The sequence below is a fragment of the Macaca nemestrina genome, chromosome 7, assembly GCF_043159975.1.
Source record: "Macaca nemestrina isolate mMacNem1 chromosome 7, mMacNem.hap1, whole genome shotgun sequence".
Lineage (NCBI taxonomy): Eukaryota > Metazoa > Chordata > Mammalia > Primates > Cercopithecidae > Macaca > Macaca nemestrina.
The window spans coordinates 87,928,750-87,955,713 of record NC_092131.1 but is presented as its reverse complement, the minus strand read 5'-3'; the positions used below and the strand labels follow the sequence as shown (position 1 = coordinate 87,955,713).

The window sequence follows — 26,964 nt, the reverse complement described above, 5'->3', positions numbered from 1 at the left end:
TAACATAACATTCATTTACATACATTTATTTAAAATTAGAACATTAAGAAAGAGGGGTCTCAGGATGGAGGGAGGATTTAAGGAGAGGAATAGAAGCATATGGCCACACATCAGTGAAGAAGATAACTGCCCATACTTTATGCAGAATGAACCACGAACGCTTACAAACAAATAGCTGGTAGTGAACAAAATTAACTACAGTATCATAAGACATCAAGGTTGAAGACCAGTCCTGCCTGGTACTTGGCACAGACTTTCTATTCCCATCTTTCTTTCTGCCTCCTCTATTCTTCCATGGCTTGCCATTCCTCTCCCACAGTCCCAGGGTATCAAGACTTTGCTTGAATAAAGATTACAATCAGAATTTTCTTCTCTTTACTGCAACCTGTGAAATAGAGATGGGGGTGGAAGAGTGGAGATTGCATAGGGCTGGAACTATTGACACTGAGAGCAACAGCTAAGCCAAAGGATCTTTTTCCTCTGGCATCTCCTAAAGGACAGGCAGACCCTTTGTTGTGTGCATACATCAGTTCACACATGTGTGAGCACATACCCTTTGAAGAGAGTAGTGATAATAATATATGTCACACTCATCACTATTTTTCTGAATAGTATCATTGGCAGTACAATTAGTTTTTAATTGTCCATAATGGCTTTAGGCCTTCTTTCCTTAATTCTGCCTAGTTAGGTGGACTCTTGTTTCTTGGCTTTATAGCTGAACTAGGATGAAATTCAGTTTGTTTCAGACACCCCCCGACCCCACCACCCCCCTCACACACACATATACACACAGAGAGAGAGAGAGAGAGAGAGAAGAATCTGCACGCCAGTATCAGTTATAAATTTTAATTGAATTATCCACAATTCTGAATTTTTCACTCCTCCAGTTAGAATAAATAATCAAGAGTTTACTATAGTGCTAAAGAGTAGATATTAAGGAAAGAAACAAGAATGAACATGAAGAGGTCCTTCTTTAGTAAGACCCTAGTCTTAAAGCTCTGTGGGATTTACAACTTAGAGCCACAAACTAACCAGCTCATCAGAGAATGACCTGTCAATACTGTCAATATTTTCTCTAATGAGGTAACACTATGGTATTGGCACCTGGGAAATTGTTTGTCTGCAGTGAGCTGACACACTGTATTTTCCAGTTCTGGGCTCTCACGGCAGCTTATGCCAGGATTCTGTACAAACTTGCAGCTGGGGGCCTTGTGGACCCCGTGCATCACTTCTGTGGAGTCATGGATGAAGTTATTGCTCCACTTGCACGATCTGTTTGCTTCTGAAACTTTTCTCCAGACTATCATGTCATTGCAACACTCTTTGTCATTACCTGAACTGTTTCCCTTGGGGTCATTATAATGTAACCTTCTGAATGTCAGTAATGAGGAAGACATATCATCCTTGGACATGCTGAGGCTGGTATTTTTAACTAACAGGATCGAGTTCATTAATATCTCAATGGTCTGTATTCCTTGGCCACTTTTTGCCATGTCATATTGCATCTCTTCCTCTGTAAATTCTTCTTTAATTATCTTCATTGTGCTTTCTGATGCTTCTGCAAGAACCAGCCCCAGGCTGAGCAGCAGCAGAGGAAAGGTCTCCATCTCAGATGTAGTGTAATCTCTTCTGCAGTAAAGACAATAAATGAAAGATAAAATAAGAAGAAGATTAAAGAGGTAGTTCTTTCTTCCTCCTGACAGTTATTCCTGGGAGTAACCCCTACATGTAGGTTAAAATTTTTATATCTGTGAATGGAACTACGATATAATAGAAACACAATCAGCTGTGGAGTCTGAAAACTCATGTTCAAATCCCTGCTTTTCTGCTTATAATTTATTCTACCTTATTTAACCCCAGTTTCCCCATCTGAAAAAAAAATGGTGAGAATTACGTAAAGTGATATGTTTAAAGATCTACAACGAAGTATTTGTTTCTTATCCATTTCCCTTGGTCTATCGTCTCATTGGTGGGGCGTATAATCTCCATGGTGGGTCACAATTCTCACTCAACTCATCCCTCACCATTACCGTATCTCCTATGGCCTCATATATATAGAACCTGGCACATGGTAGCCACTTGAAAATGAAATAAAACACACATCGCCATTTCCCTATCTCTCATTTCTTTTTCCACCCATTCTCAGTCATAAGAGTTCTGTCTTGACAAGTTCCTTCAGCAAGTGGATCCTGTAGAGTTAGATTCCACTTTGTTGCAGAGCTGGAAGTGAAATTATGTTTGTTTCCTGGGAGTTTCTGCTGTTGTGTCCAACTGAGGGAAGGAGGGGCAACAGAGGGGTAGACAGGATTGTATGAGATTAATGCAGGACACCATGTGGAATCAAGGAAGCTCAGGGAGAACTGAACAAAGTGTCCATTTGGCAGTCGGAATCTCAATGGCCTGGGCAGCACCATTGCTTCTTATTCTGTGAAATCTTTTCTGTCTATTTATACCAAAACCCAGCCATGACTTTTTTGTTTTCTGAAACCCTACAGCACAGATTAAGTTGCACTTCATTTTATATGATCTTTTTCATTTTTCTAGTTAGTCAATTAATGTTAATCTTTTCTCCCTCTTGTTAGGCTAAAAATTCCTTGAGCCTGAAACACAGTTTCTGATTATTTATACTTTTATTCATACAGAATCAAATAATGAACTGTAGATCAATAAAGAATCTGCACTCCAGGATCAGTTATAAATTTTAATGGAATTATCCACAGTTTTGGGTTCTTCACTCCTCCAGTTAGTATAAACAATCAAGAGTTTACCATAGTGCTAAAGAGTAGATGTTAAGGAAACAGGAAGAAGAGCAGAGCAGAAATTCTCAGTCTTTCTGAATCATGTAATTCAAGTGGGCAGCATTCATAGCTGCCTGGGTTTTATTCAGTGTGTGTAATTACTGCACACACACTAATTTCTCAACACTATTTGTTAACAACATAACATGACTTTACTAGTATATGAAATCCTTTACTTGAGGTCAGTCCTGGAAAATCCCGAAAGAATGGTTATTTAAGTTAATAATTCTTTCTCTCTCTTTAGAATGATTCTATTTTCCTCTTTTTTATCTTCCACCTCTATAGCCTCCATCCCTTCTACATTGATCTCCTACATTATTACCCTTACTTCCCTCCTAATCACCCCTTCTTGACCCTCCAATTTCTTCTATACACTACTTTTCTAAAAACATAACTTGCAATGACACTCAGAATTTTTGAAACATTCCTCTTTGCTCACAGTAGGAAGTCTGATCCCCTGAGCCCAGTAGCCAATGCTCTACTTGCTCTAATCTCAATCTGCCTATCAGGATTTATTTTCCATTATTTTGCTACACAAACCTGCCTTAGTCAATCAGTGTGACTCTCTTTTTTTTTTAATATCCCCTATGCCATCTTTCCCACTTAGCTTCTTTCTTGAATGGCTATACTTTTCTGTCTCTTGAAATCCTTCAAAGCCCAGTTCAGATCTCATTCTTTATTTTACACATTTCATCACTGCTTAAGTCTACTAAACCCATTTCCAACTTCTCTGAACTTCTAATCATTCCCTTCTTATACTACTCATTTGATGTTATTATGTATGAACTTTTAAAATATTATATTTGAATTTAAAATGTATGTGTGAGAAACTAGAGCAAAAACCTAGCACCAAGAATACATAAGCCTTAATTGGGTTAATGGATTATTGATAGATTATTAATAATTAAGTATATGCATCCAGGTGTGTGTGCCCAAGGATGACTTGACCAAAGACCTGATGCATTTTGAAGGGAGAAAGAATGAGGGATTTATAGGGAATTTATTTTGTTTCCTAAACTTCTATATCCTATGCCATTGACATCAGTAGTAAGGTGATAACAGGGAAACAGAAAGACCAGGAGGAGAAAAAAAAAAACAGGAGGAAGAGCAGGGCAGAAATTTCCAGTCTTTCTGAGACATGTATTTCAAGTGGGCAGCATTCACAGCTGCCTAGGGTTTATCTGAAACTGCTAAGAGGTGCCCATTAAAAAAATATACCTGGCCAGGCACAGTCACCTATGCCTGTGGTCTCATTGCTTTGGGAGGTCAATGCAAGAGGATCACTTGAGGCCAGAAGTTCAAGACTAGCCTAGGCAACATAATGAGAATTCATCTCTACAACAACAACAACAACAACAAAAAGCCAGTTGTGGTGGCACATGCCTATAGTCCCAGCCACTAGGGAGGCTGAGGGGAGAGATTTCTTGAGCCCAAAAGTCTGAGACTGCAGTAAGCATTGATCATACCACTGCACTCCATCCTGGGCAACAGAGTGAGACTCTGATTCTATGTATCTGTATAATATATATATATGTATATACATATTTAGATACAGATGGATAAATATAGATACACACACACCCAAACTACAAATGTCTAAAATGTCATAATTCATTTGAATTTGGTGTTGATCCCTGTTGAATGAAATTACTCTGAGGATAGATCCTATCGGTTCATCTCAGTTATACTTTTATCTGCAAGATATTTTTAATTAGAAAAGAGGAAGTTTGGTGAGGAAGGGGAGAAAAAGCACTGAAAAGGAAGGAAAAGACAATGAAACCTAGGAGAGGGATAGGAAAAGGACTCAGAATTCAGAAAATAGATGTAGGAACCTAAAGGATGCATTTCATCCACTTCAGAGTTTTGCCCAGAAAATGATGCTACCAAGACCCAACAAATCACATGCTAGGGACCACCTACCTGTTCCTGTTAAGTTTCTATTCAGATGCTGAGGACTCTGTTTACCTGGTGACACCCAAAATTATATGGAGACAACAATGACAACAGAATTACCACAGAGAACTAGAAAATAAAACTCAGCTGAAAAACAGCCACCTAAGATGGAAGAAGCCATGAGATGAGTAAGCGTTGCCTGCTCACAAGGTTGCAAACTGTCCTTCACTTACGATTATCCCCCACCTCCCCCTCCTAAATCTAATCAATCACATAGAACTTGATGGTTACAAGAGACAGAGCTAACAACTAGCATAAGTGCACCTTCTTCTTTGATATGACCTTGAACTAAGTCCAAATGAGCAATGAACAGCTGAAGTCTCTCAACTGAAAAGATCAGGACAGAGAGTGCTCTCCAAAGCCTGTGACCCACTCATGCCTGCTCTAGGTCACTGCATGAGTCTCTAGCTCTCACATACAGGATTGAAATGCCATAGCTCAGAATTAGTGGCAACATAATCTGGCCTTTATTTGCCAATCGCCCCTTATTTCTTACTACCTCACAATACAAATTCTCCCCTCCAACAATGGCTATAATATAGCCATTTTCTATACTACCTAAGAAATAGAATTATAGACTAATAGACTTGGAAAGAACTTGAAACGTTATCTAATTCAAGATCCTCGCTTTACAGACAGGGAAACTAATGAATAGAGAAGAAGAGGACTTCATGAAATCCCCAGAATTAGAAGCCTCTCTTTCTCTTCCTTCTCCTTCCAGCTGTAAGGATACTACGCCTATAGCTGAATGTGGGGAAACTAAGCAGTAAGTCCAACTGTAAGAACTGAAAAGAGAAAAGAGTTAGTAGTCTGGCTCAAAGTCCGCTTTGTTCCTTCTGGAGATGCAAAGAGGAGATCACTGAGCTCTGAGAGTCGCAATCGCTTCCTGGGAAATCCTTATCTGTGTCTCTCTAAAGTCTTTAAGGGAAATGGTTTCAGATCAGTCAGGCTCCTTTCTTTATTTGAAGCCAAAAAGGGAGCTGCTGAACAGAAACAGATGCTCCTTGAGTTGTATATGCTATCTTTAAAAAAACCCTAAGAGGTGACCTCTGTTGCTTCTACAGCTAGCAGTAGGGCTAGGATTAGGCTGAGGTTAATGAGACACTCACTCTAAGACCAAAATTTAAGAGGGTGCCAAAATACTCAATAATCAAGATAAATAATATTTTAATGCACCAATTTTAGAAAATATTTAATTAATTAATTAACTTATTTATTTATTTTTGAGACAGAGTCTTGCTCTGTTGCCCAGGCTGGAGTGCAATGGCATGATTTCGGCTCACTGCAACCCCCACCTCCCAGGTTCAAGCACTCCTCCTGTGTCAGCTTCCCAAGTAGCTGGGGTTACAGGCATGCACCACCACAACCGACCAACTTTTGTATTTTTAGTGGAGACAAGGTTTCGCCATGTTGGCCAGGCTGGTCTCAAACCCTTGACCTCAAGTGATCCACCTGCCTCAGCCTCCCAAAGTGCTGGGATTACAGGTGTGAGCCAACGCACCTGGCCAGAAAATAAATTTAATGCAAAATAATCCCTGATGAACAAATGTTAAAATTGTAAATACCAGGATCTGACCCTGCACTACATGTTACTCATATAACTCATCTGACCCTAATCTTAGCCTTGTCAGATTGGATCTTCAAAATTTTGTGATAGATATTTTGAGCATCCAAGATTTTTGCATTAAGTTTGATTTTTTTTAAATACTGAAATCAAGGCTAGGCGCGGTGGCTCACACCTGTAATCCCAGCACTTTGAGAGGCCGAGGTGGGCGAATCACCTGAGTTCGGGAGCTTGAGACCAGCCTGACCAACATGGAGAAACCTCATCTCTACTAAAAATACAAAATCAGCCGGGCGCAGTGGCACACGCCTGTGATCCCAGCTACTTGGTAGGCTGAGGCAGGAGAATCGCTTGAACCCGGGAGGCGGAGGGTGCGGTGAGCCGAGATCACGCCATCGTACTCCTGCCTGGCAACAAGAAAAAGAAGAAGAAAATACTGAAATCGGCCGGGCGCATGGCTCAAGCCTGTAATCCCAGCACTTTGGGAGGCCGAGACGGGCGGATCACGAGGTCAGGAGATCGAGACCATCCTGGCTAACACGGTGAAACCCCGTCTCTATTAAGAAATACAAAAAACTAGCCGGGCGAGGTGGCGGGCGCCTGTAGTCCCAGCTACTTGGGAGGCTGAGGCCGGAGAATGGCGTGAACCCGGGAGGCGGAGCTTGCAGTGAGCTGAGATCCGGCCACTGCACTTCTGCCTGGGTGACAGAGCGAGACTCCGTCTCAAAAAAAAAAAGAAAAAAAGAAAATACTGACATCAAATATATTCATCTAGGTTACTAGGTTTTTGGTCTTTTGGTGCCCTCTTAAATTTTGCATCTAAAGTGAGTGGCTCATTCACTTTATCTTAATCTCAGTCTTGTCTCTCATCAAACGACCCAGAGATAAGGGACAAAAAATTGAAACACATGTAGAATTTATGGTTTAATTCAATAAAGATTCTTTTATTGAAGCAGAATAAAACAATCCCAACTAAGCAATACAGGAAGGATAAATTAATTACCAGTGGCTTCCCCTTCCACTCAAGGCATTGCCCCATGTCCACGGTTCAGGTCTGCCTCAGGTACAGCCAGCTCCAATGCCATTGAGAGAAGAGATCTCAGACTCGGGAGCTGATCTTGAGTTATTTAACATAGCCCAGGAAAGTATCTGGCCTCAAGTCATCACAAGTGACAAGAACAAACCCCTCTGTGGTGAAATAGTGGTACCTGCAGGCAGGGTATCTTGTGCCCTCAGTGAGCTGACAGACTGTCATTTTGAACTTTGTCTCACTCTGAAAGCAGAAAATGGCCGAAAGGTTTTGGCAAGCTACCTTCTTGGGAGAAGTGCAAATACCATTGATTTTTCGAGGCCTCTCATGGATGAAGACGTGCTCCTTTTTACAAGTGTGGTCAGGTTCCCTGATGATTCTTTGTATGATCATGTGGTTGCAGTACCTTGCAGGAACGGGAACATCATTCTGAGGGTAGTCCACATGCAAGTGTTCTAAGGTTGACGTCACTACTTCATCGTTCACCTCATTTTCCCAGAACAGAAGCACCAAGAAAATTATCACCATTATTATCATCAGAGGTAAGAGTGACTTCACATCTTTGGCTTTAACTGCTGTTGAGTAAGGGAAGATAGAAAGTAGCAAAGGACAGTCAGATTCCTCCTGCTGCAACCCCTGGCTGCTCCCCCATCCTTGGAATATTTTATTTCCTTCTCTCCACTAATTAAAATCACACTGACCTTGCAAGATCCAGCTGGAGGCATAGTTCCCCAAGAAAGCCTTTTCTGACCATGTCAGCTCTCAGAGTTTGGTATTGAGCAGTTCTCTAAATTATTCCTGTTGTATTTGTTTTGTTTCTACAAGTTCTTTGACAGCATCTTTGACCACATCTCCTAGTTCTCAAATCCTTCAAAGTGCTCAGCACAGAGCTGGACATATAGAAGGTGGTCAAGGTTATTCATATTGCTGAATAACCTTCTTTCCTGTAATTTCTCAACCTTAACTCCACCCAATTGCACATGATTTTAGTACCTTCTTCTCATCTATTCTTCCCAGTTCCTTCCAAGTCCCTCCCTCTGTCAGTCCTGCTTGGCTCTGTGCTAGCTCCTCTCACCTGTCACTTTTCTGGTCGTTCTCACAGGTAACATAGCCTTTTGATCGTGGATTTGAGAAAATCGCTTGTGTCTTGCTGTTCCCTGACAATAACTGATAGAGAGCCTGTTGAATGTGGGGAGGGCCAAAGTAGAAAAAGGGAGGGACCTGCGGAGGGTGTGCTTGGGCACCGCTGGGGAGGAAGAGAAGTTACCTTCAGCAAGAGAGTCAGGTAAGGCAGGTCCCGAATGTGTCCTCATTAAACAAGTGAGGACTTTTCAGAACATTTAGTGAAGGCCAGTGTGTACCAGCCACAGTACTGCCTCCTTTCTAAATTTTCAATCAGTCCTTATGACAAATATATGAAATTTTTCATTTCATTGACAAATAAATGAGTTGCAGAAAGGTTAAGGTAGAGATAGGAAGTGGGAAGGAAAGCAAGAGTCCCATCCTGTCAGTGCCAAACACTTGAATTTCAGTTTTAGCAAGCTTCATTTCCACGTGGTGTCTAGCACAGGACAAAAACAATTCCCTGGCAATAACATTAATCTTGATAAATACCTGGGCTCTTGAGGAGTATGGAGATAGTTCCCAAACTGCTGAACAGTAGAATCAACGGGAGATTTAAAAAAATATTGGCTTCCACCTTGATACATTCTGCTTTAATTGATATTGTGTGTGATCTGGGATGGGGACTCCTAAAGGATCCCCAAGTGATTCTAATATATAGCAAAACTTGGGAACCACTGAACCATGGTATACATGGGAAACCTACATGGGAGATTAGTGGATAAGGGTTTAGTAAAAAGATAGTGGTTCAAAGTATTGAGACCAGAGAATTCTTTTTGTTGCTATCATCTCCCAGTGAGTTGATATAGGAATGGGCAAATGGACTTAGTTTTACTACTTCATGCCCTGAAGTCATTTCTCTTTTGGAGAGACAGGTACAAAATCTCCTCTGTGCATATCTGTGTCTTTCTAATTGGCAGGAAGAAAATGATTGCTGAGTAAAAAATTATCTAGGAAAAACAGAATACTGGAGAAGCCTTCAAAAAATGCTTCTCTCTCTATACAAAAACGAAAGCCAAATTTCAAATTGTGACAATGAGCAACCAGGAGAATATATTTACTTTCCAAAAATGTCCATTCTGGGTGTCCTTTCAGAATTCGAACTATCCTGTTTTGGATACGTGTTACCCAATGTCACAAAGATATAAGTGCATGCTTAATTTTTGACACAATTTTCAGTTAACAAAATTTGATTTTGTACATCTTGCAGAAATAATTCCAATGTATACAGAGAAGTATATCTATGTACTGTAACGCGTTCGTTATTTCCTGCCAGAACTTCCAAGTAGCTGAAGTACAGATACTTCACTAAGTGTACAGGCAGAGAAGCAATCCCTGTTACAAAGATTTTCCCCAAAGGAGACAACTAAACCTATCCCCAGAGTATTACACTGCAAAAGGAGTTGAGGCTGAGTCCAAATGTTAACTAGTGTGGCAGCCTGGAAGAAAATATTTGTAATGCCTAAAACCCCATAAGGATTAGCATCTACGTATAAGGAACTCCTTCCTGTCAGCCCTAAAAAGACAGAAAACCCCTGGGGGAGAAAAAATTGTCAGAGAAAAGCCAATTTCAGAAGATGAAGTCAAAATGGGTAAGAAGCAATGCTCCACTTCATTAGTAAGCAAAGAAATGAAAGCTAAAATAACAAAAGAAATAGTTTATAACCATCAGATTATCAAAAATGGTTATCAAGAATTAGAAAAACAGATAATATCAAGTGCTGGTAAAAACATTGCTGGGCATAAAAATTGGCGTGGCAATACTAGAAAGTAATCTGAAAATGTTTGGTAAAATTAAGGGTTTTTGACCTGAGACCTTTTAATCCCACTCCTGGGTGTAGACTCTAACAAAATATCACAGTATTGCTTCTATATCAAATTAACACTAATTGAGAATGGGCGCAGTAGCTAATGCCTGTAATCCCAGCACTTTGGGAGGCCGAGGCAGGCAGATCGATTGAGGCCGGGAGTTTGAGACCAGCCTGGGCAACATGGTGTGAACCCGGGAGGCGGAGCTCTATAAAAACACAAAAATTAGTGGGGCGTGGTGGTGTGCACGCCTGTAGTCCCAGCTACTTGGGAGGTTGAGGTGGGAGGATCACCTGAACCCAGGAGGTAGAGGCTGCAGTGAGCCAAGATTGTGCCACTGCACTCCAGCCTGGGTGACAGAGTGAGATTCTATCCCCCACCAGAAAAAAAAAGAAAGAAAGAAAGAAAGAAAAATTAAATCTAATTCTGAGTCTTTTGGCTTAGAATTAATTCTCACTGGGGAGAATTTCAACTCATGCCATTATAAAGTTCCCTCTTCCTCCCCAGATTTCCAAGGGAATCTGGACAGCGTATTGTTCTTATTCCTTCTTTTTTCTGTGGCACCTGTAGTGGCCAACGGCATTAACTAAGGGACAAACATTCTCATTCACTTCTCTGGTAAAAACACCTAGAATACAGAGTTCAGATCCAGAATCTTGACCCTTTGTTGTAGTAAGACGTGACTTTTTTCAAACACCTACTATATAAAGGATTTTTGTCACCTATTGTAAGGGTCTTTTATCATTCACGTATTATTTAACTCAACATATATTTATTAAACACTATCTGTGCCAGGCACTCTTTGAGGCCCTTGGGACACACCAGTGAAAAGACAAATGTCCCTGTCCCCACTACTGGCTCTAATCAGTACCTCAGTATGAAAATGGGTAATGAAAATAGAAGAACTGCACATTTATTCTGCCGTTCCTTCAGGAACTACATTCCTGGGCAACCAAATCACTTCCATGTGCTGTGGAAAAGCTCTTCTTTAGAGAACAATGACAACGAATAAACATGTAAAGAATAATAAAATGAGAAAATCGCCATTTTATAATCATTAATGAAATTATTAAGCCAGGCAAAAAGCATTTGCTGAGTGGTAAAATTATTAAAAGAGAGCCTATATAAGGCTGGGCACAGTGGCTCACGCCTGTAATCCTAGCACTTTGGGAGGCTGAAGCAGGCGGATCATGAGGTCAGGAGATCGAGACCATCCTGGCTAACGTGGTGAAACCCCGCCTCTATTAAAAATACAAAAAGTTAGCAGGGCGTGGTGGCGGGCGCCTGTAGTCCCAGCTACTTGGGAGGCTGAGGCAGGAGAATGGTGTGAACCCGGGAGGCGGAGCTTGCAGTGAGCTGAGATCACGCCACTGTACTCCAACCTGGGTGACAGAGCAAGACTCCATCTCAAAAACAAAACAAAAAACAAACAAACAAAACACACACACACACACACACACACACACACAAAGAGAGGCTATGGGGAACTTTGCAATGGAAGATCTGGTTGCCACCACCCAAACAGAAGTAAAAGGTGAGTTATGATGTGCCACCTAATATGGTACCATAGCAAGTGCGCAGCACTGTTTACCCAGTAATATTGCCAAAGAATTGAGCAGATTAGTTTATTAAGCCTTAGATTTAACTTCCAGATTATAGGAAATTTAGGGAAAAGAGGCACAAGCTATATAATACTACAAGAAAGCAATAAGACAGGCCCAGATTATGTGACATTCTACCAGTTTCTTCACAAAGTCTATCACACAAAAACAAAGAGGGATAAACTGTTACAGATTAAAAGAATATTCAGATTTTGAATCTTACTTGAATGTGAATATGGACTGGGCATCAGATTATGTTAAGAACATAATTTTACTTTTATAAGATATAATAATTATAATTATGTAGAAAATGTCTTTATTTTTTGGAGATAATATTCAAAAGTTCGAAGAGTGAAATAACATGATATCAAGTATTTTCTTCCAAGAAATAAAGAGAAAAGAAAGGAAGGAAGAAAAAGGAAGGAGGAAAACAGGAAGAGAGAAAAAAAATCAGTGTGGCAAATTTTTCATAATTGTTGCTTTTAGGAGGAAAAGTGTAATAGGATCTATTATTCCATTCTTTCTACTTTTATGTATATTCGCAAATAAGTATTTTCTAAAAATTAAATTCCTGCTCTCATGGAATTTACATCTGGTGGAAGGAGATAGACAATGAAAAATAAACATGATCAATACTTTAGTGTTTTAGTGGATAATAAGTGTTGTGCACTTTTTTTTTTTTGAGACAGAGTCTCACTCTGTTGCCCAGGCTGGAGTGTAGTAGCACAATCTCGGCTCACTGCAACCTCAGCCTCCCAGGCTTAAGCGATTCTCATGCCTCAGCCTCCTGAGTAGCCGGAATCACAGGTGTGCACAACTGTGCCTGGCTAATTTTTGTATTTTTGTAGAGATGGGGTTTAGCTATGTTGCCCAGGCTGGTCTGGAACGCTTGGATTCAAGCAAGTCACCCATCTTGGCCTCCAAAAGTGCTGGGATTTCAGGCGTGAGCCACTGCACCCAGCTGGTGTTGTGCAAATTTAAATAGGATGATCAGAGCAGTCCTAGCCATTATAGGTTTTCCCTTTCTGCCTTTCTGACGAAGCGCTAATATTGTTTGAGAATCTACCAGTTCCCCATATAACCATGAGCTTCAAGGGAACCTGCTGGGGATCTGGGTGTGAATCTGCTGGGCCCTGAATCAATCAAGGTAATCCCATTCATGTGGGGCCAGTGAGAAGGAAAGGATGCACAGCTGGAAGCTTTTGGGAAGAGTGCACAGGGTAAGGATAAGCTGCTGTAAGAAAGACATCATCAGGCCGGGCGCAGTGGCTCATGCCTGTAATCCCAGCATTTTGGGAGGCCGAGGCAGGTGGATCACTTGAGGTCAGGAGTTGGAGACCAGCCTGGCCAACAGGGTGAAACCCTGTCTCTACTAAAAATACAAAAAGTAGCCGGGCATGGTGGCGTGTGCCTGTAATCCCAGGTACTCCGGAGGCCAAGGCAGGAGAATAACTTGAACCCAGGAGGCAGAGGTTGCAGGGAGCCGGGATGGTGCCATTGCACTCCAGCCTGGGCAACACAGTGAGGCTCCATCTCAAAAAAAAACAAAAACAAAACAAGAAAACAAAGCCATCATCAGTAATCCAGTGACTTAAAGAAGTTAGACAGTGATTTCTTCTTGGCTTAACAGTTCAAGGTGAGCACTTCAAATTCCATTCACACTATCTTTCAGAAACAGAATTATTCATATATACTTTTCTGAAAACATAAAACACTTTAGGGACTAATTCAACTATATTATGGAGTGGAAACCTACCAGGTTATCTACTCAGACTTTTTTTTTTAATTTAGATTTTTATTTTTAATTGACGAATAATAATTATATATATTTATGAGGTTCAGTGTGAAGTTTTGATATATATAGTACATTGTGGGATGATAATATCAAGCAAATCAACATATCCATTACTTTTTTAATAGTGCAGATCCTTTTTTAATAGTGAGAACATTTAAAACCTACTCTTTGAATACTTTTGAAATCTACAAAATGGCAGCATGGCCCAGGAGAGTGACTGGCAGTGAAGGAGCTGGGAAGACCTTGGATGCAGGAAGGTCATTTAAAGCAAAAGGTGCTCCCCTAACTCCACGAATTTTCTGGCCTTTTCCTACTTCTCTATCACCCAGAAGCTACCTTTGAGCACCTCTCTTAAGACTAAAGGGTTGAAAATGCCTCTGAATTGGGACCCGATTTCTTTCCTTTTCTGTTTATTTTCACTAAGGAGCCCCCCGAACCGTTTTCATCTCCTACTCTGGTGATGAAAAGAGTCAGATGATATCCTGAGTTTCTAGCAGTGGAAGTAGGCCTTGCTCATGAGGAAATCTAGGCTGGTTCACACACACTCTTAGTCACCCACTGTAAGTTCACATATCGAGAAATATTTCTAAGAGCAATGCAAAGGCCGTGGGACTTTATCAGTCCCTCCAGGAACCCTTTCTTAAGCTAACCACCCACCTCTCTTCCTTGAGTATCTACAAGAAGCTTTTCTGTGTGGTTCCAGCACATAACTTCCTATGTGGTGCTACAGGAGGTTTATCTGGCCTTCTCCTTACATGGTGCGGCCTCTGGAGAGCAAGAGGAATGTGCTTGTTCTCTCTAGCACACTGCCTGGTGTTTCTGAAGAGATCAAAAAATGTTTGTGGAGTGGATGAATGGGTGAAAGATGTCAGATGTTCCCCCTCTTCTGCCAGTGAGTAGCGGTGTGATCATGGGAAAGTCATGTCACTGCTCAGGGTCTGCATTGCTTCAGCTCTAAAATGGGGGTAATAAAAAAGAATAAAGGAAGAATTTGACTATTTATAAGATCTCACTCTGCTTTTACAAACTAAAGTTCTGAGCTAAATTAAAATGAACTCAATGACCGTTCTCCTAAGATAACAATGCTCTGGGCCGGGCGCAGTGGCTCAAGCCTGTAATCCCAGCACTTTGGGAGGCCGAGACGGGCGGATCACGAGGTCAGGAGATCAAGACCATCCTGGCTAACACGGTGAAGCCCCGTCTCTACTAAAAAATACAAAAACCTAGCCGGACGAGGTGGCAGGCGCCTGTAGTCCCAGCTACTTGGGAGGCTGAGGCAGGAGAATGGCGTGAACCCGGGAGGCGGAGCTTGCAGTGAGCTGAGATCCGGCCACTGCACTCCAGCCTGGGCGACAGAGCGAGACTCCGCCTCAAAAACAACAACAACAAAAAAAAAAAAAAACAATGCTCTGGCTACAAGTTTTATTTTCCCCTACCCTGAGGGAATATGAGGTGGTCTCTGCCTCCCAGCCTGGAGTGCAGGGGAGCAGTAGCAACCTGGAAGCTGGAACCTGAGTACCAGACCCTGAAGGGGGAGCTCTGACTCAGGAGTGTGGTGGAGCAGTTCTGTGAACTTGCCTAGGAATTGGCATTCGGTCGAAGGGACACCTTCCTAAATCGGGAACACTTACTACTGGGGAAAAAAGGCACGAGACACCCCTACTCTGGAGGGTTCATTGTCTACTTTTGGCAATTGTAGAGCTGTTTTCTTGACAAGGTGTGAAATGAAGGATTTGTGCGGTACCCTCATAAGCCCCTGGGCACTATTCCAAACCCCGTCCTACTACCTCACCTGTCCCCTTGTCCAGGTGAAGTAGACAGACTGGGGCCTGTACGTGTCCAGAACAAGCTGCTCCTGATCATGGGCAGGACATGTTCTGACGAAGCCATCAATCTCAGCCCTGCAGTGACAGCCCTGTACTATGCACATGTTTCCCTTGCGGAAAAACAAGTCATTTTTTGCTTTATAACTTTCCTTGTGTCTCTGAAATGATTGCCACCAGGCAGTAGCCCAAGGAAGACCAGGCTAAGGGAAAGTTGCCTAAGCCTGTCTTTCTAACAGCTTCTGGGTAGGACCCTGCCTTCAGTTTTCCACTTCTGAGAATGCTTTGATCACAGCTTATCTGGCTTCTCCTGTGTGTTCCCAGGCTGAGCCCTCAACAGTTCCCTTTGAATTCTCCTTGAGGAAGGACCATTAGCCAGCCTTCCCGTATGGCACCTCCCGGACATTCATATCTTTCATAGCACTCCCAGGCTTGAAATAACATAATTGTCCCCTGACCCCAAATAATCATGAAGGCCCTAAAGAACCCAGATGTGGTAAAAACAGAAACTCCCACGGTGAAACCCCGCCTCTACTAAAAATATAAAAAAATTAGCGGGTGTGGTGCCGTGCACCTGTAGTCCCAGCTACTCAGGAGGCCGAGGCAGGAGAATCACTTGAACCCAGGAGGTGGAGGTTGTAGTGAGCCAAGATTGTGCTACTGCACTCCAGCCTGGGTGACAGAGTGAGACTCCGTCTCGAAGAAAAACAAAAAAAACCCAGAAACTCCCTTTTCATAACCACCTAACTAGAGCAGAATAAGCAGTGAGCCAAGAGTTGTGAAAGCTAGATTCCTGGCTTGACACGGGCCCTGCCACTAACTAGCTCTGTGACCCTGAGCTTCATTCCATGGGTCTCACTGGCCTCCTTTGAAAGTGACCAGGAGTTGGCAGAATTGGTGAGATGGAGGAGGTGAAAACAACGCAGTTTTAGAGGTGAAAAGCACCTGAGACTACACCGTTCTCTGAAGCAGGGCCCTATGCTTGTGTATTGGAAAGCTGAAACGTAGCTCCCAGGGGCTCAGCCACGTTTCCAGCAGCTTGTTCTGGACACGTACAAGCCCCAGTCTGTCTACTTCACCTGGACAAGGGGACAGCTGAGGTAGTAGCAGGGGGTTTGGAATAGTGCCCAGGGGCTTATGAGGGTGCCATACAAATCCTTCATTTCACACCTTGTCAACGCTACTGCACCACGGTAACCTTTTTTAAACACAAATCCAGTTACGTGATATCCACTTTCTCCATCTAAAATGTGTCAATGGCTTTTCATTAGTCTTAAGATAATGACCACAGTCCTCACCTCTGCCTACCAGGCCTTGAATAGATGGCCTCTCCTCAAACCACTCTCTCTCTATCTTCAGATTCCTGCCATGCACTCCTCTTTTTAGTTCCCTCAACTCTTTGGGCTTTCTTCCAACTCAAGGTTTTTGTTTGTTTGTTGTTGTTCTCGTTGTTTGTTGTTTTGAGATGGTGTCTTGCTTTATTGCCCAGGCTGGAGTGCAGTGGTGCGATCTCAGCTCACTGCAACCTCTGCCTCCTCAGATCAAGCGATCCTCCCGCCTCAGCCTCCCAAGTAGCTGGGATTTCAAGCGTGCACCACCATGCCTGGCTAATTTTTGTATTTTCAGTAGAGACAAGGTTTCACCATGTTGGCCAGGCTAGTCTCAAACTCCTGACCTCAAGTGATCCTCCTGCCTCGGCCTCCCAAAAGTGCTGGGATTACAGGCATGAGCCACCAGGCCCAGCCCAACTCAAGGTTTGTTTTTTTTTATTGTTGTTGTTGGTTCTACTAAAGTAACCGTCAAAAAGATGAATGAGCTTTATAAAGAAAAGCTCTCTGATATTATGAAGAGCAAAATATAGCTCTTTTTGGCTATGAAAATATATTATTTCATTTACTCAATATTTATTGAGCAAATAGTTGTTGAACATTTATTGTATTCCAGGCACTGTGCTTAGAACAGAGATTTCTACAGGAAAGCAGACAGATGTTGTCTCTGCCCTCATGAAACAGTCAGACAATTTTTTAAAGCTAAGAAATATAATAAATGTATTATGTTAATGATAAGGACCACAAGGGAAATTGCAAGGTTTTATGCAAGCAAAACAGACTACTTCACTTATTCTGGGTTTTCTGGGAAGGCTTGTCTAAGGAAATGAAGGATGCCTAGGTTCACTAGGCAGAATGGGGAAGGTGAGTGGAGTAAGGAACACTCCATAGTGAGAGAACCAGACTATGTGGCCGCAGCATGAGCTGTGGTACCCGGTGGCAGAGGCGCTGCTTGGATGGGCCCCAGTGGAAACATGGGAGGCAATGAACGGGTCTCCTGCGAGTGTGAAGAAGGCACTGAAGCAATTGGAAGCTCACAGCACCAAGAAGGGATGCACCTTCGCCAGCAGAGTTGGATGGGCATTGCTGACTGTACTACATGAAGTATAGGCTCAGTCCCTGCGGGACACGGCACAGCTAAAGCACCTTCAGGCGTAAGTTGGGTTCCTGGGGGCCCAAATGCACAGCTTGGAGCAAAACCTGGAGGTAAAGGACCTCCAGGTGCAAGCAGGGCACTTAGAGGCTCAGATAAACAGCCTGGAGCAGGAGCAGGAAACAGCTGTTGGCATGACCTTGAGCCCGTCCTCCAGGCGGGACACTCCCCGCTTGGTCTGATCCTGAGGAGGAGGCTCCTCTGCTGCGGGCTTGTCCAGTGATCCATCAGAAGGTAGAACATGAGCAGCTGATGGGACCCGAGGGGAGAGCCCAGAGGCCCCCCCACAGTGGTGGAATACACCTCTTATAGTGCTTATACTCCCACTGAGTTGCAGGAGTTAGGTAAGCAATGCAGGGAGCACCCAGCGGAGCCCCTCCTTGCCTGTCTATCCCATTTTGGGGATGAGGGGGCTGACAGCATTTCTCGCTCTGCCTCCGAGATGGAGAAGCTGGCTTCTATCATAATCACCCCTCGCTTCATCAGTGGCTGCAGCTGTGCCGACAGTTGGCACAAGGGCAAGGTGAACGCATGTTAATCAAGTGGCTGATGGCCGCCATATGGACTGTTAGGAATGATGCCGGAGAGATACCGGAAATTGTGAGTAAATGGCCATCATATGCTGATTTGGTACAAGTATCCTTGGAGATGGGTATGCGGCAGGCTATGTTTGATCTGAATACCTAGAAGCTAGATGATGAACATTTTATCTCCCAGATGAGGGATCTTGTGCTGGGCTGGCAGCCTCCAAGTGCTTTTGGCTGTCTAGCTGCTGTTCTTACTCCATATGTGGGGTGCCACATAGAGGAAGTGACTACTGCTATGGCAGCCCTCGAGGAGGCAGAAGGCCATCAGCGGGACTGGGGAATCCGCGCTATAAAGAAGGGGAAGATGCCCCCTGCACAGGTAACCACCCCGCGAAATAAAAAGGGACCCCAGCGGGTGACCCGTATGCAGATGTGGCTGGATTTACTTGCAGCTGGGCTTGCTGGGAAGAAACTGACAGGAAACCCAATGGAATGCTGTTGGCTCTGTGGAGGCAATTGTCCCCCCAGCAGCAATTACGGATAATAGCCGAGGGGGCAAAATACTGTTGCTCAGCCCAGCCCCGCCCGGACACGGCAGCTCAAGGACTATTTGCAGATGGGTGAAGAGACCGGGCCCTTCCTGTTTGATTAGGAACTGGCTGAAGTGCTTGGCTTGGTGGGGGGGCCGGACGACTGGCGGCCTCATGTGGAACTGGCAATCCACTAATCCCCCACCAATGTACAGCAGATCCTAGCACTGGTAGATACTGATGCAGACTGCAGTCTTGTTTATGGGAACACAGGTAAGTTTCGGGGAAAAGCTGCATTCATTGATGGTTATGGGGGCCAGTCAGTGAAAGTGAAACCTGTGTCTCTGCAGCTTGGCTTCCAGCCTGTACACTATATATGTTTCTCCTATACCTGAATATATTCTGGGGATGGACATTTTGCATGGTCTGGACTTACACACCATGGCCAGAGAATTCAGACTCCAGGTTCATGTAGTAAGGCCGGTACTGCGTAGGCTTATACACGTCACCAGCCCCAAGTTCTGCCACAACCCCAACAGGTTATCACCATTCATCAATACCATTTGTCAGAGGGGTATACAGAGATAACTGAGATGATTAAGAAGTTAGAGGAGGTGCAAATAGTGTGGGACATCCATACCCCCTACAGTTCCCTGGTATGTCCAGTTGGAAAGCCTGATGGGACTTGGAGGATGAGAGTGGATTACCAGGAGTGAATAAGGTGACACCCCCTCTGCATGCAGCTATTCCATGGATTTGAGGGACTACCTGACAGTGGAACTGGGACAGTACCACTTTGTAGTGGACTTAGCTAATGGATTCTTCTCCATCGACATTGCTCCAGAGAGCCAGAAATAGTTGGTCTTCACATGGGAAGGGTGACAATGGACTTTCACTGTGCTGCCACAGGGCTGTGTGCATAGCCCCACCATTTGTCATGGTCTTGTTGCCATGGACTTAGATGCCTGGAAATGTCCCAAAGGGGTCTGTTTCATTACATTGATGATACCATGTTAACCTCTGATTCTCTTGCAGATTAAGAAGCAGCAGTGTCCCTCTTGCGGCAAGAGTTGGCAGCATGCGGTTGGTATGTCAACGAATCCAAGGTCCAAGGGCCTGGATTGTCTGCCAAATTCTTGGGAGTTGTTTGATCAGATAAGACAAACGCCATACCAGAGGCTGTCATTGACAAAATCCAGGCATGCCTCCGACCCACCACGGTGGGGCAACTGCAGACTGTTGTGGGCCTCTTGGGGTATTGGCAGGTATTCGTGCCCCATTTGACTCAAATGATAAAACTGTTGTACCAGTTAACAAAAAAGGGGGCTACCTGGGATTGGGATGATGAGACTGAAACAAGCTTTCCGGCTGCCAAGCAGGCCATTCAGCAAGCACCGGACTTGCAAGGAATTGATCAGGGGTGTCCATTTGAACTTGATGTACATGTAGCCACAGATGGTTTCAGCTGGGCCTACGGCAGTGCATGGAGCTCTTTAGAATGCCAATAGGTTTTTGGTCCCAGCTGTGGAAGGGAGCTGAGCTCCAGTATTCACTGATAGAGAAGCATTTAGCTGCTGTATATGCTGCTGTTCAGGCCTGTGAGAGCTTGACAGGAAGGGTTGCAGTCACTGTGCGGATGACTTACCCAATAGCAGGGTGGGTGCATTCATGGGTAACAACCCCCCAGACTGGGGCAGCACAGACATCCACATTAGCAAAGCGGGGTGCCTTAGAACAGCAGAGTATACTAAGTACAAGTCTATTAGCAGCAGAGTTACAAGAGGTTTTAGGGCCTGTAGTCCTAATGCAAGATAAGGCCATGGGACCTGAGGCACCCCAGACCTTGAGCCATCACCATTTAAAGGGCGCCCTCCCATTCCTGAAGGGGCACGGTATACAAATAGGTCCATCCGGGGTGCTACTGCTGCCTGGACTGCTGTAGCAGTCCAGCCTAGCAGCGATACCATATGGTCTGATAATGGATGCAGACAAAGCAGCCAAAGGGCTGAACTTAGAGTGGTGTGGACGGTGATTACTAAGAAGGAGTCGCCTATAGTACTTTGCACCAATAGCTGAGCAGTCTGTCGAGGTTTAACTTTGTGGCTGACTACCTAGAAGTTACAGAATTGGCTTGTAGGCCATTGGCCCATTTGGGGCCAAACCACGTGGAACGACCTCTGGCAAACAGGTCATTAGAAAGATGTAACTATCTATCGTGTGTCAGGTCATGTGTCTTTGGCCACCTCCGGTAATGATGAGGCAGATGCCTTGGCCAGGGTCTGATGGTGAGAGTCAGCACCTACACAAGATGTAGCCTTGTGGCTACATAGGAAACTGGGACATGCAGGGAGTAAACGAATGCAACAGGTCAGTAGGCACTGGAGTCTGTCTTTGCCGTTGCAGGACACTTTGGAGTCCTGCTGGAAGTGCCCAGCGTGTGCTCAGGCATACCCCAAACAGAGGCACTGCCCAGTGTAACACAGCAACTAGGCCAGATGCCCTTAACCAGATGGGAAACAGATTCCAGTGGGCCACTGCCAAAATCACAGGGCTACACATATGCCTGTAGATACAGCCACTGGCTTGTTTTTTGCCTACCCTTGCAGGGCGGTTGACCAGCAACACACCATTTGAGCCCTGCAACACTTATGTGCCTTATTTGGCTGTCCCTTGGCTGTTGAAAGTGATAGAACACATTTCACTGGACAGCAGGGACAACAGTGGGCACAGCAGATGGACACACAATGGGGATTTCATGTTTCTTATAACCCACAAGCCGCTGGCATGATTGAGCAATATAACGGATTCCTGAAGAATGGGTTACAGTTGCATGTTGCTCCGCCATCTTTGCAGGGCTGGAGTTCCAGGTTGGACCAGCTACTTAGAAGGAATTGATCATGGGCGCCCATCTGAACCTGATGTACATGTGACTACAGATGGTTTCAGCTGGGGCCTATGGCAGCGCATGGAGCACTTTACGCCAATAGGTTTTTGGTCCCAGCTGCGGAAGGGAGCTGAGCTCCAGTATTCACTGATAGAGAAGCATGTAGCTGCTGTATATGCTGCTCTTCAGGCCTGTGAGAGCTTGACAGAATGGGCTGCGGTCGCTGTGCGAACGACTTACCCAATAGCAGCGTGGGTGCATTCATGGGTAACAACCCCCCAGACTAGGGCAGCACAGACATCCACACCCAGGTTGGACCGATTACTTGCAGGAAATTGATCAGGGGCCAGTGCAACACATTTGCCATCTGGTTAAGGGCATCTGCTCTACCATCACTTAAAATTTTGTGTTAAAATTTTGAACGAGCAACCACGAAAAGGTGGCCCAGCCCTGGTGGAGACACTGTTACCCTGGGCCACCATCCCCATCCAGCTACAGATACACACCAAGGATGCCCTCCTCTGACCAGGTATGGGGACAAATGGTAATAATCTATTGTTGCCTGCCCCAGCGCCCCTGAAGGCAGGGGAACAGAAAAGCTGGTGTTGGCCATGGACCCTCCAAGCACCCCACTGCAGATGGTTAGCTATTGTGGCCCCCTGGGGGGAGCATCTGCAGTATGACTTACATGTGACTCCTTGGGTATTTAATGTGTGACCTCCACGATTGACCATTCATAGGGGAACCGGCCAGGGAAGGGACCCTCCTATATATGTACTGTCTATGTGGCCTATTTTGAGTTCCCTGTGACTTTGGCTTGGGTACAAGCCCCAAAAGAACCATGGGGAGCTGAGAAGGTGTGGTGTCATCACCCAGGGCAGAAGCCCTTGGCAGCTGCATTGCTACCCAGAGAAGAAAAGTTAGCCTGTATTGGCCGGGTGCAGTAGCTCATCCCTGTAATCCCAGCACTTTGGGAGGCTGAGACGTGTGGATCACCTGAGGTTAGGAGTTCGAGACCAGCTTGACCAACATGGTGAAACTCCGTCTCTACTAAAAATACAAAAAATTAGCCAGGGGTGGTGGCGCATGTCTGTAATCCCAGCTACTTGGGAAGCTGAGACAGGAGAATTGCTTGAACCCAGGAGTCAGAGGTTGCAGTGAGCCAAGCTCGTGCCACTGCACTCCGGCCTCAGCAACAGAGTGAAACTCTGTCTCAAAAAAACAACAAAAAAGAAACGTTAGCCTGTATTTTGCCTGAGGGACGTGATTTACCCGTTAATACCTGTGCCTGCTTTGTTGTTCTGGCTATAGGCTGACACGCTCCCACAGCACTGTGGGCTGGGCCCACACCTCCGCTGATGTGACCAGTGTCTCCAACGGTTGGATCTGCTCCACCCCTTCCAGCAGCAGCTGCGGACGGTTTGCCCTGGAACGTGTATCCTGCTTCTCTGAAGAACTGGACATGGCTAGAAGCTTGGGGTCCCACGGACAACGGGTGGGATGCCACAGGGCGGGCTTTGGATAGAGGACATCACAAAACCTATGGCAAACCTGCCCCCTGGCTGACTTCTAGTGTCCATGATGGATGGGGCTGGCCAATGGGAGAACACTTCGTGCCCCCATTGCAGGTATCACAATGTATAGAGCAGCACTGGGGTAAAGTCACTGTGGGATGGTTGCCTACTGAGGTTTGTGCAAATATAACATGTGTCACCTCACCAAGGGTGTGGTGGAACAAGCGGCCTTACCAAGGCCAGGCCCGCATGGACTTTGTGCCCCCTGGGAGTTTATGGGTCTGTGGGGACACAGGATGGCCCTATCTGCCAGCCAATTGGACTGGACATTGTACCTGGGGTTGGCCCTATGTGCCTGCCACTGTGCTTCCCACACTGACTAGTCGCGGCGTAACTGGGAGCCACTGTGTTCCAGCTTTTTGCCAGTGCAGCAGGCCCCCTGGTGGTTCTATCTCTTAGCAATGACGATCCCTGGAGCAGGCGTCATTACTGTAGAAAAGCAGGTTGCAGCCTTTGCAGACCACACAGCTCGGGCCTGAGGTGCCCTCCTTTGGTTAACTGATGAAGTTGATCAGATCAGGAAGGTGGCGCTGCAAAACCGGACGGCCTTAGACATAGTCGCAGCTGCCCAAGGTGGCACCTGTGCCCTTGTAGGGACACAATGTTGTACATTTATCCCTGACAATCACCGGAATACAATGGCAGCTTTACAAGGGGTGTCATAGGAGATTAAGGTGACTGAGCACCTTACTGATGACCGCCTGCAGAGACAGTGGGCGTCTTTGGGCTCTGGCCTACATTGGGCTCTCATAATCATAGGTAGCATAGCAGGAATATTAGTGGTAAGTTGTTCCTCTCTGTGTTGTGGCTGTGGCCTATGGGTCCAGGGTGTGTCATATGTGCACGGGTCCCCACCAAAAGGATTCCTAGTCCTAGGGGGTGGAGTGTGAGGAACATGGCTGTGTGCGGTCAAGCAGGCATAGGGCAGCAGGCATAGGCCAAGATAAACAGCCTAGATGACTCATCGGGATTGGGGCACAAGCGCACAGTCCCATATCTTATATAATCATAGCCATGTAGGCACAACATAAGGAAGCTCCCCACCTGGCTCTCAGTCACTATCGTTTGTGTAGTGTATAAATGTAACACTGACCCTGTGAAGGGGCTGCTGAAGAAAGCCATGTCTCATTTACCTGCTGTCTCTTGAGTGTTCTTCCAGCTCCCGGCCACACGTCCACCCACTCCCCTCAGCCCTCAGCTAGGGCTAGAACCTAACCCTGAGCATGACAGAGATGCACAGAGGGTTGTAAGCAGAGAAACAACAAGCTCCTAGGATTTGAAAGAATCATTCTGACTACTTTGTGGAAAATAGATTTGAGGGCACAAGGACAAAACAGAGAGACCTGCTAAAGGGCTGCTGCAATAGGGCAGATGAGAAATGGTGATGGCTTCGACTAGAGCAGTGGTGGTGGAGGAGGTGGTGAGAAATGTTTGAATTCTGAAATAGTCTGATGACAGAGCCAACATCATTCGTTAAGGGATTGAACATGAGTTGTAAGAGAGAGGAATAAAGGATAATTCCAAGATTATTTGTTTCACAGTTCTTCTAAATATCTGAAGAAGTATCAGAAGTTAAATACTCAACAGTGTAGCTAGGAATTAAGTGAAAAATACCTGTGATTTCTAGTTCTTGTTCATCAGATGAGTCAGGACACATCTGGCTGAACTGTAGGATGTAAACACTGAATACCCCACTGGTAGCAGGGGAATAGAGATGAAGAGGGTGTTCTGAGGGTCTAGCTGTTGCACAGACAGTGAAAGCCTCCTTCCCCCCAACACACGCAGCCACATACCCTTCTCAAATAAGCAGAGTGAACCACTAGGCTGTCTTTTCCCTCTTTGAGTTTCTTGCTCATACCACATTCCATTTCTGTGGCTTGTAAAGTAAGGAGGATTGCAGAGGCAAAATAATTTGGCACATGGTTGTACCCAAAAGAAAACGTAACTAGGGAAGATCAAGGACCAGCTAGAAGGGGGTGATTCTGAGGAACGCAGAGTAGGACACAGGGTTCTTATAGAGTAACCCCGCCCTGCATGGTCTCTGGCTGTGGCCTGTAGAGGAACTTGGTAGTATATGTAGCCCCCAGGGCAATTCCAGTTACATCTTGGGAGCTTTTTTCCTGAGAAATAACCATTCCTATGCTGGGCATGGTGGCTCACAATGGTAATCCAAGCACTTTGGGAGACCAAGGCGGGTGGATCACCTGAGGTTAGGAGTTCGAGACCAGCCTGGCCAGAATGGTGAAACCCTGTCTCTACTAAAAATACAAAATATTAGCCAGGTGTGGTGGTGCAGGCCTGTAATCCTTGCTACTTGGGAGGCTGAGGCAGGAGAATCTCTTGAACATGGGAGGTGGAGGTTGCAGCGAGCCCAGATTACACCACTGCACTCCAGCCTGGGCAATAAGAGCAAAACTCCATCGAGAGAGAGAGACAGAGAGAGAGAGAGAGAGAGAGAAAGAAAAAGCTTGACTCAGTAGTGGATGGTTAAAAAAGTTTCACAGGTGACTCTAATATGCAGACACGATTGCAAATCCCTGTGGAGAAATTCATTCCTGAGAGGCTACACCATCGAGTTCCCCACCGCCACGCACACACAGAAGGGTTCAGTGAGCTCAGGCTTGAATGACAGAGCCCAGGCTTTATTATGTGACAAGACCTTCGCCCCATCTGCTGGCCCCTGCGCTTACAAAGTGAGGGTTATGTGAAACTGTTAAAATATGCCTGTCCCGAATGAACAATTCCTGGATAATAACAAAGAACTGCAAAAGTGAAAAGGTGGTTGACTTAAAATAATGCTTATGTAAAAGAAATACTACATGATATGTGGTAGCACCTGGTATGTATCCTCGTAATGCAATACCATGACAAAGAGCATTTTTGCCTAAAGATGAAATACATATATTTGAAATAATGGAGCATTAGATGGTACTCGCATACTAACTTCAGACGGTGCTTACTTTGTGCGATGGTGTTTAACATGAATAAATCCGTGGTTTTATTGGGATGTCCACCGACAGCAGATCTGTGACTTTATGGGGGCCAGCTGACTAGGAGAGAAAAAAAGAACACAGGGCTCGTCCGGGATTTGAACCCGGGACCTCTCGCACCCTAAGCGAGAATCATACCCCTAGACCAACGAGCCACCTGTAAAATTTGTTTGGGTTACTAAACTTCAATAAGGAAAGTTTTAGCCACGTCTACAGTTGGTCACTGTCGTCTTCTATAACCATGGGCATGGGTGACACCTAGTGGATAAAATTAATCACTGCAGGTTTTCTCACCTAAATTCCGGAAGGCGGCGCCTTTTGACTGCAGATCCCTTTTAGAAACAATGTTCAGGCGTCAGCGGGAATAATTTAGCTGCATGTTTTCACTTACGAGCGAGCCAAAGATGCTGTAGAACAGGGAGCGGGCAAATCAGGGACCGTCCCAAGTTATCCGGTGGCCGGAAGGCATCTCGTCCTTAGCAG

General features: G+C 45.0%; 2 protein-coding genes, 1 long non-coding RNA gene and 1 other non-coding gene across 7 annotated transcripts; 1 reads left to right on the top strand and 3 right to left on the bottom strand.

The window, feature by feature from the left end:
• Nucleotides 1–10: 10 nt before the first annotated feature.
• Nucleotides 11–26,915, bottom strand: LOC105496542 (ribonuclease A family member 11 (inactive)). Of its 3 annotated transcripts, XM_071100525.1 has the most exons (3): nucleotides 26,776–26,820; nucleotides 26,452–26,541; nucleotides 11–1,629 (listed from the first exon to the last, which is right to left on the bottom strand). In XM_071100525.1, exon 3 carries the CDS (start codon nucleotides 1,605–1,607, stop codon nucleotides 1,008–1,010), a length of 600 nt encoding a protein of 199 aa, XP_070956626.1. In that variant the 5' UTR covers nucleotides 1,608–1,629; nucleotides 26,452–26,541; nucleotides 26,776–26,820; the 3' UTR covers nucleotides 11–1,007. The 3 variants fall into 3 exon arrangements, with proteins under 3 accessions (XP_070956626.1, XP_011765348.2, XP_011765349.2); XM_011767046.3 differs by lacking the exon at nucleotides 26,452–26,541 and having other exon boundaries at nucleotides 26,776–26,915; XM_011767047.3 differs by lacking the exons at nucleotides 26,452–26,541; nucleotides 26,776–26,820 and adding an exon at nucleotides 7,319–7,423.
• LOC139364354 (ribonuclease A family member 12 (inactive)) lies at nucleotides 7,438–26,915 on the bottom strand. Of its 2 annotated transcripts, XM_071100526.1 has the most exons (3): nucleotides 26,776–26,809; nucleotides 26,452–26,541; nucleotides 7,438–7,920 (listed from the first exon to the last, which is right to left on the bottom strand). In XM_071100526.1, exons 2-3 carry the CDS (start codon nucleotides 26,471–26,473, stop codon nucleotides 7,439–7,441), a joined length of 504 nt encoding a protein of 167 aa, XP_070956627.1. In that variant the 5' UTR covers nucleotides 26,474–26,541; nucleotides 26,776–26,809; the 3' UTR covers nucleotide 7,438. The 2 variants fall into 2 exon arrangements, with proteins under 2 accessions (XP_070956627.1, XP_070956628.1); XM_071100527.1 differs by lacking the exon at nucleotides 26,452–26,541 and having other exon boundaries at nucleotides 26,776–26,915.
• On the top strand, nucleotides 7,752–25,478 carry LOC139364355 (uncharacterized). The gene is made up of 3 exons (XR_011626039.1): nucleotides 7,752–7,887; nucleotides 20,069–20,253; nucleotides 23,229–25,478. It is a non-coding gene; the product is annotated as an uncharacterized lncRNA (long non-coding RNA).
• Nucleotides 26,565–26,636, bottom strand: TRNAP-AGG (transfer RNA proline (anticodon AGG)). Its single transcript has one exon. It is a non-coding gene; the product is annotated as a tRNA-Pro (tRNA).
• Nucleotides 26,916–26,964: the final 49 nt, after the last annotated feature.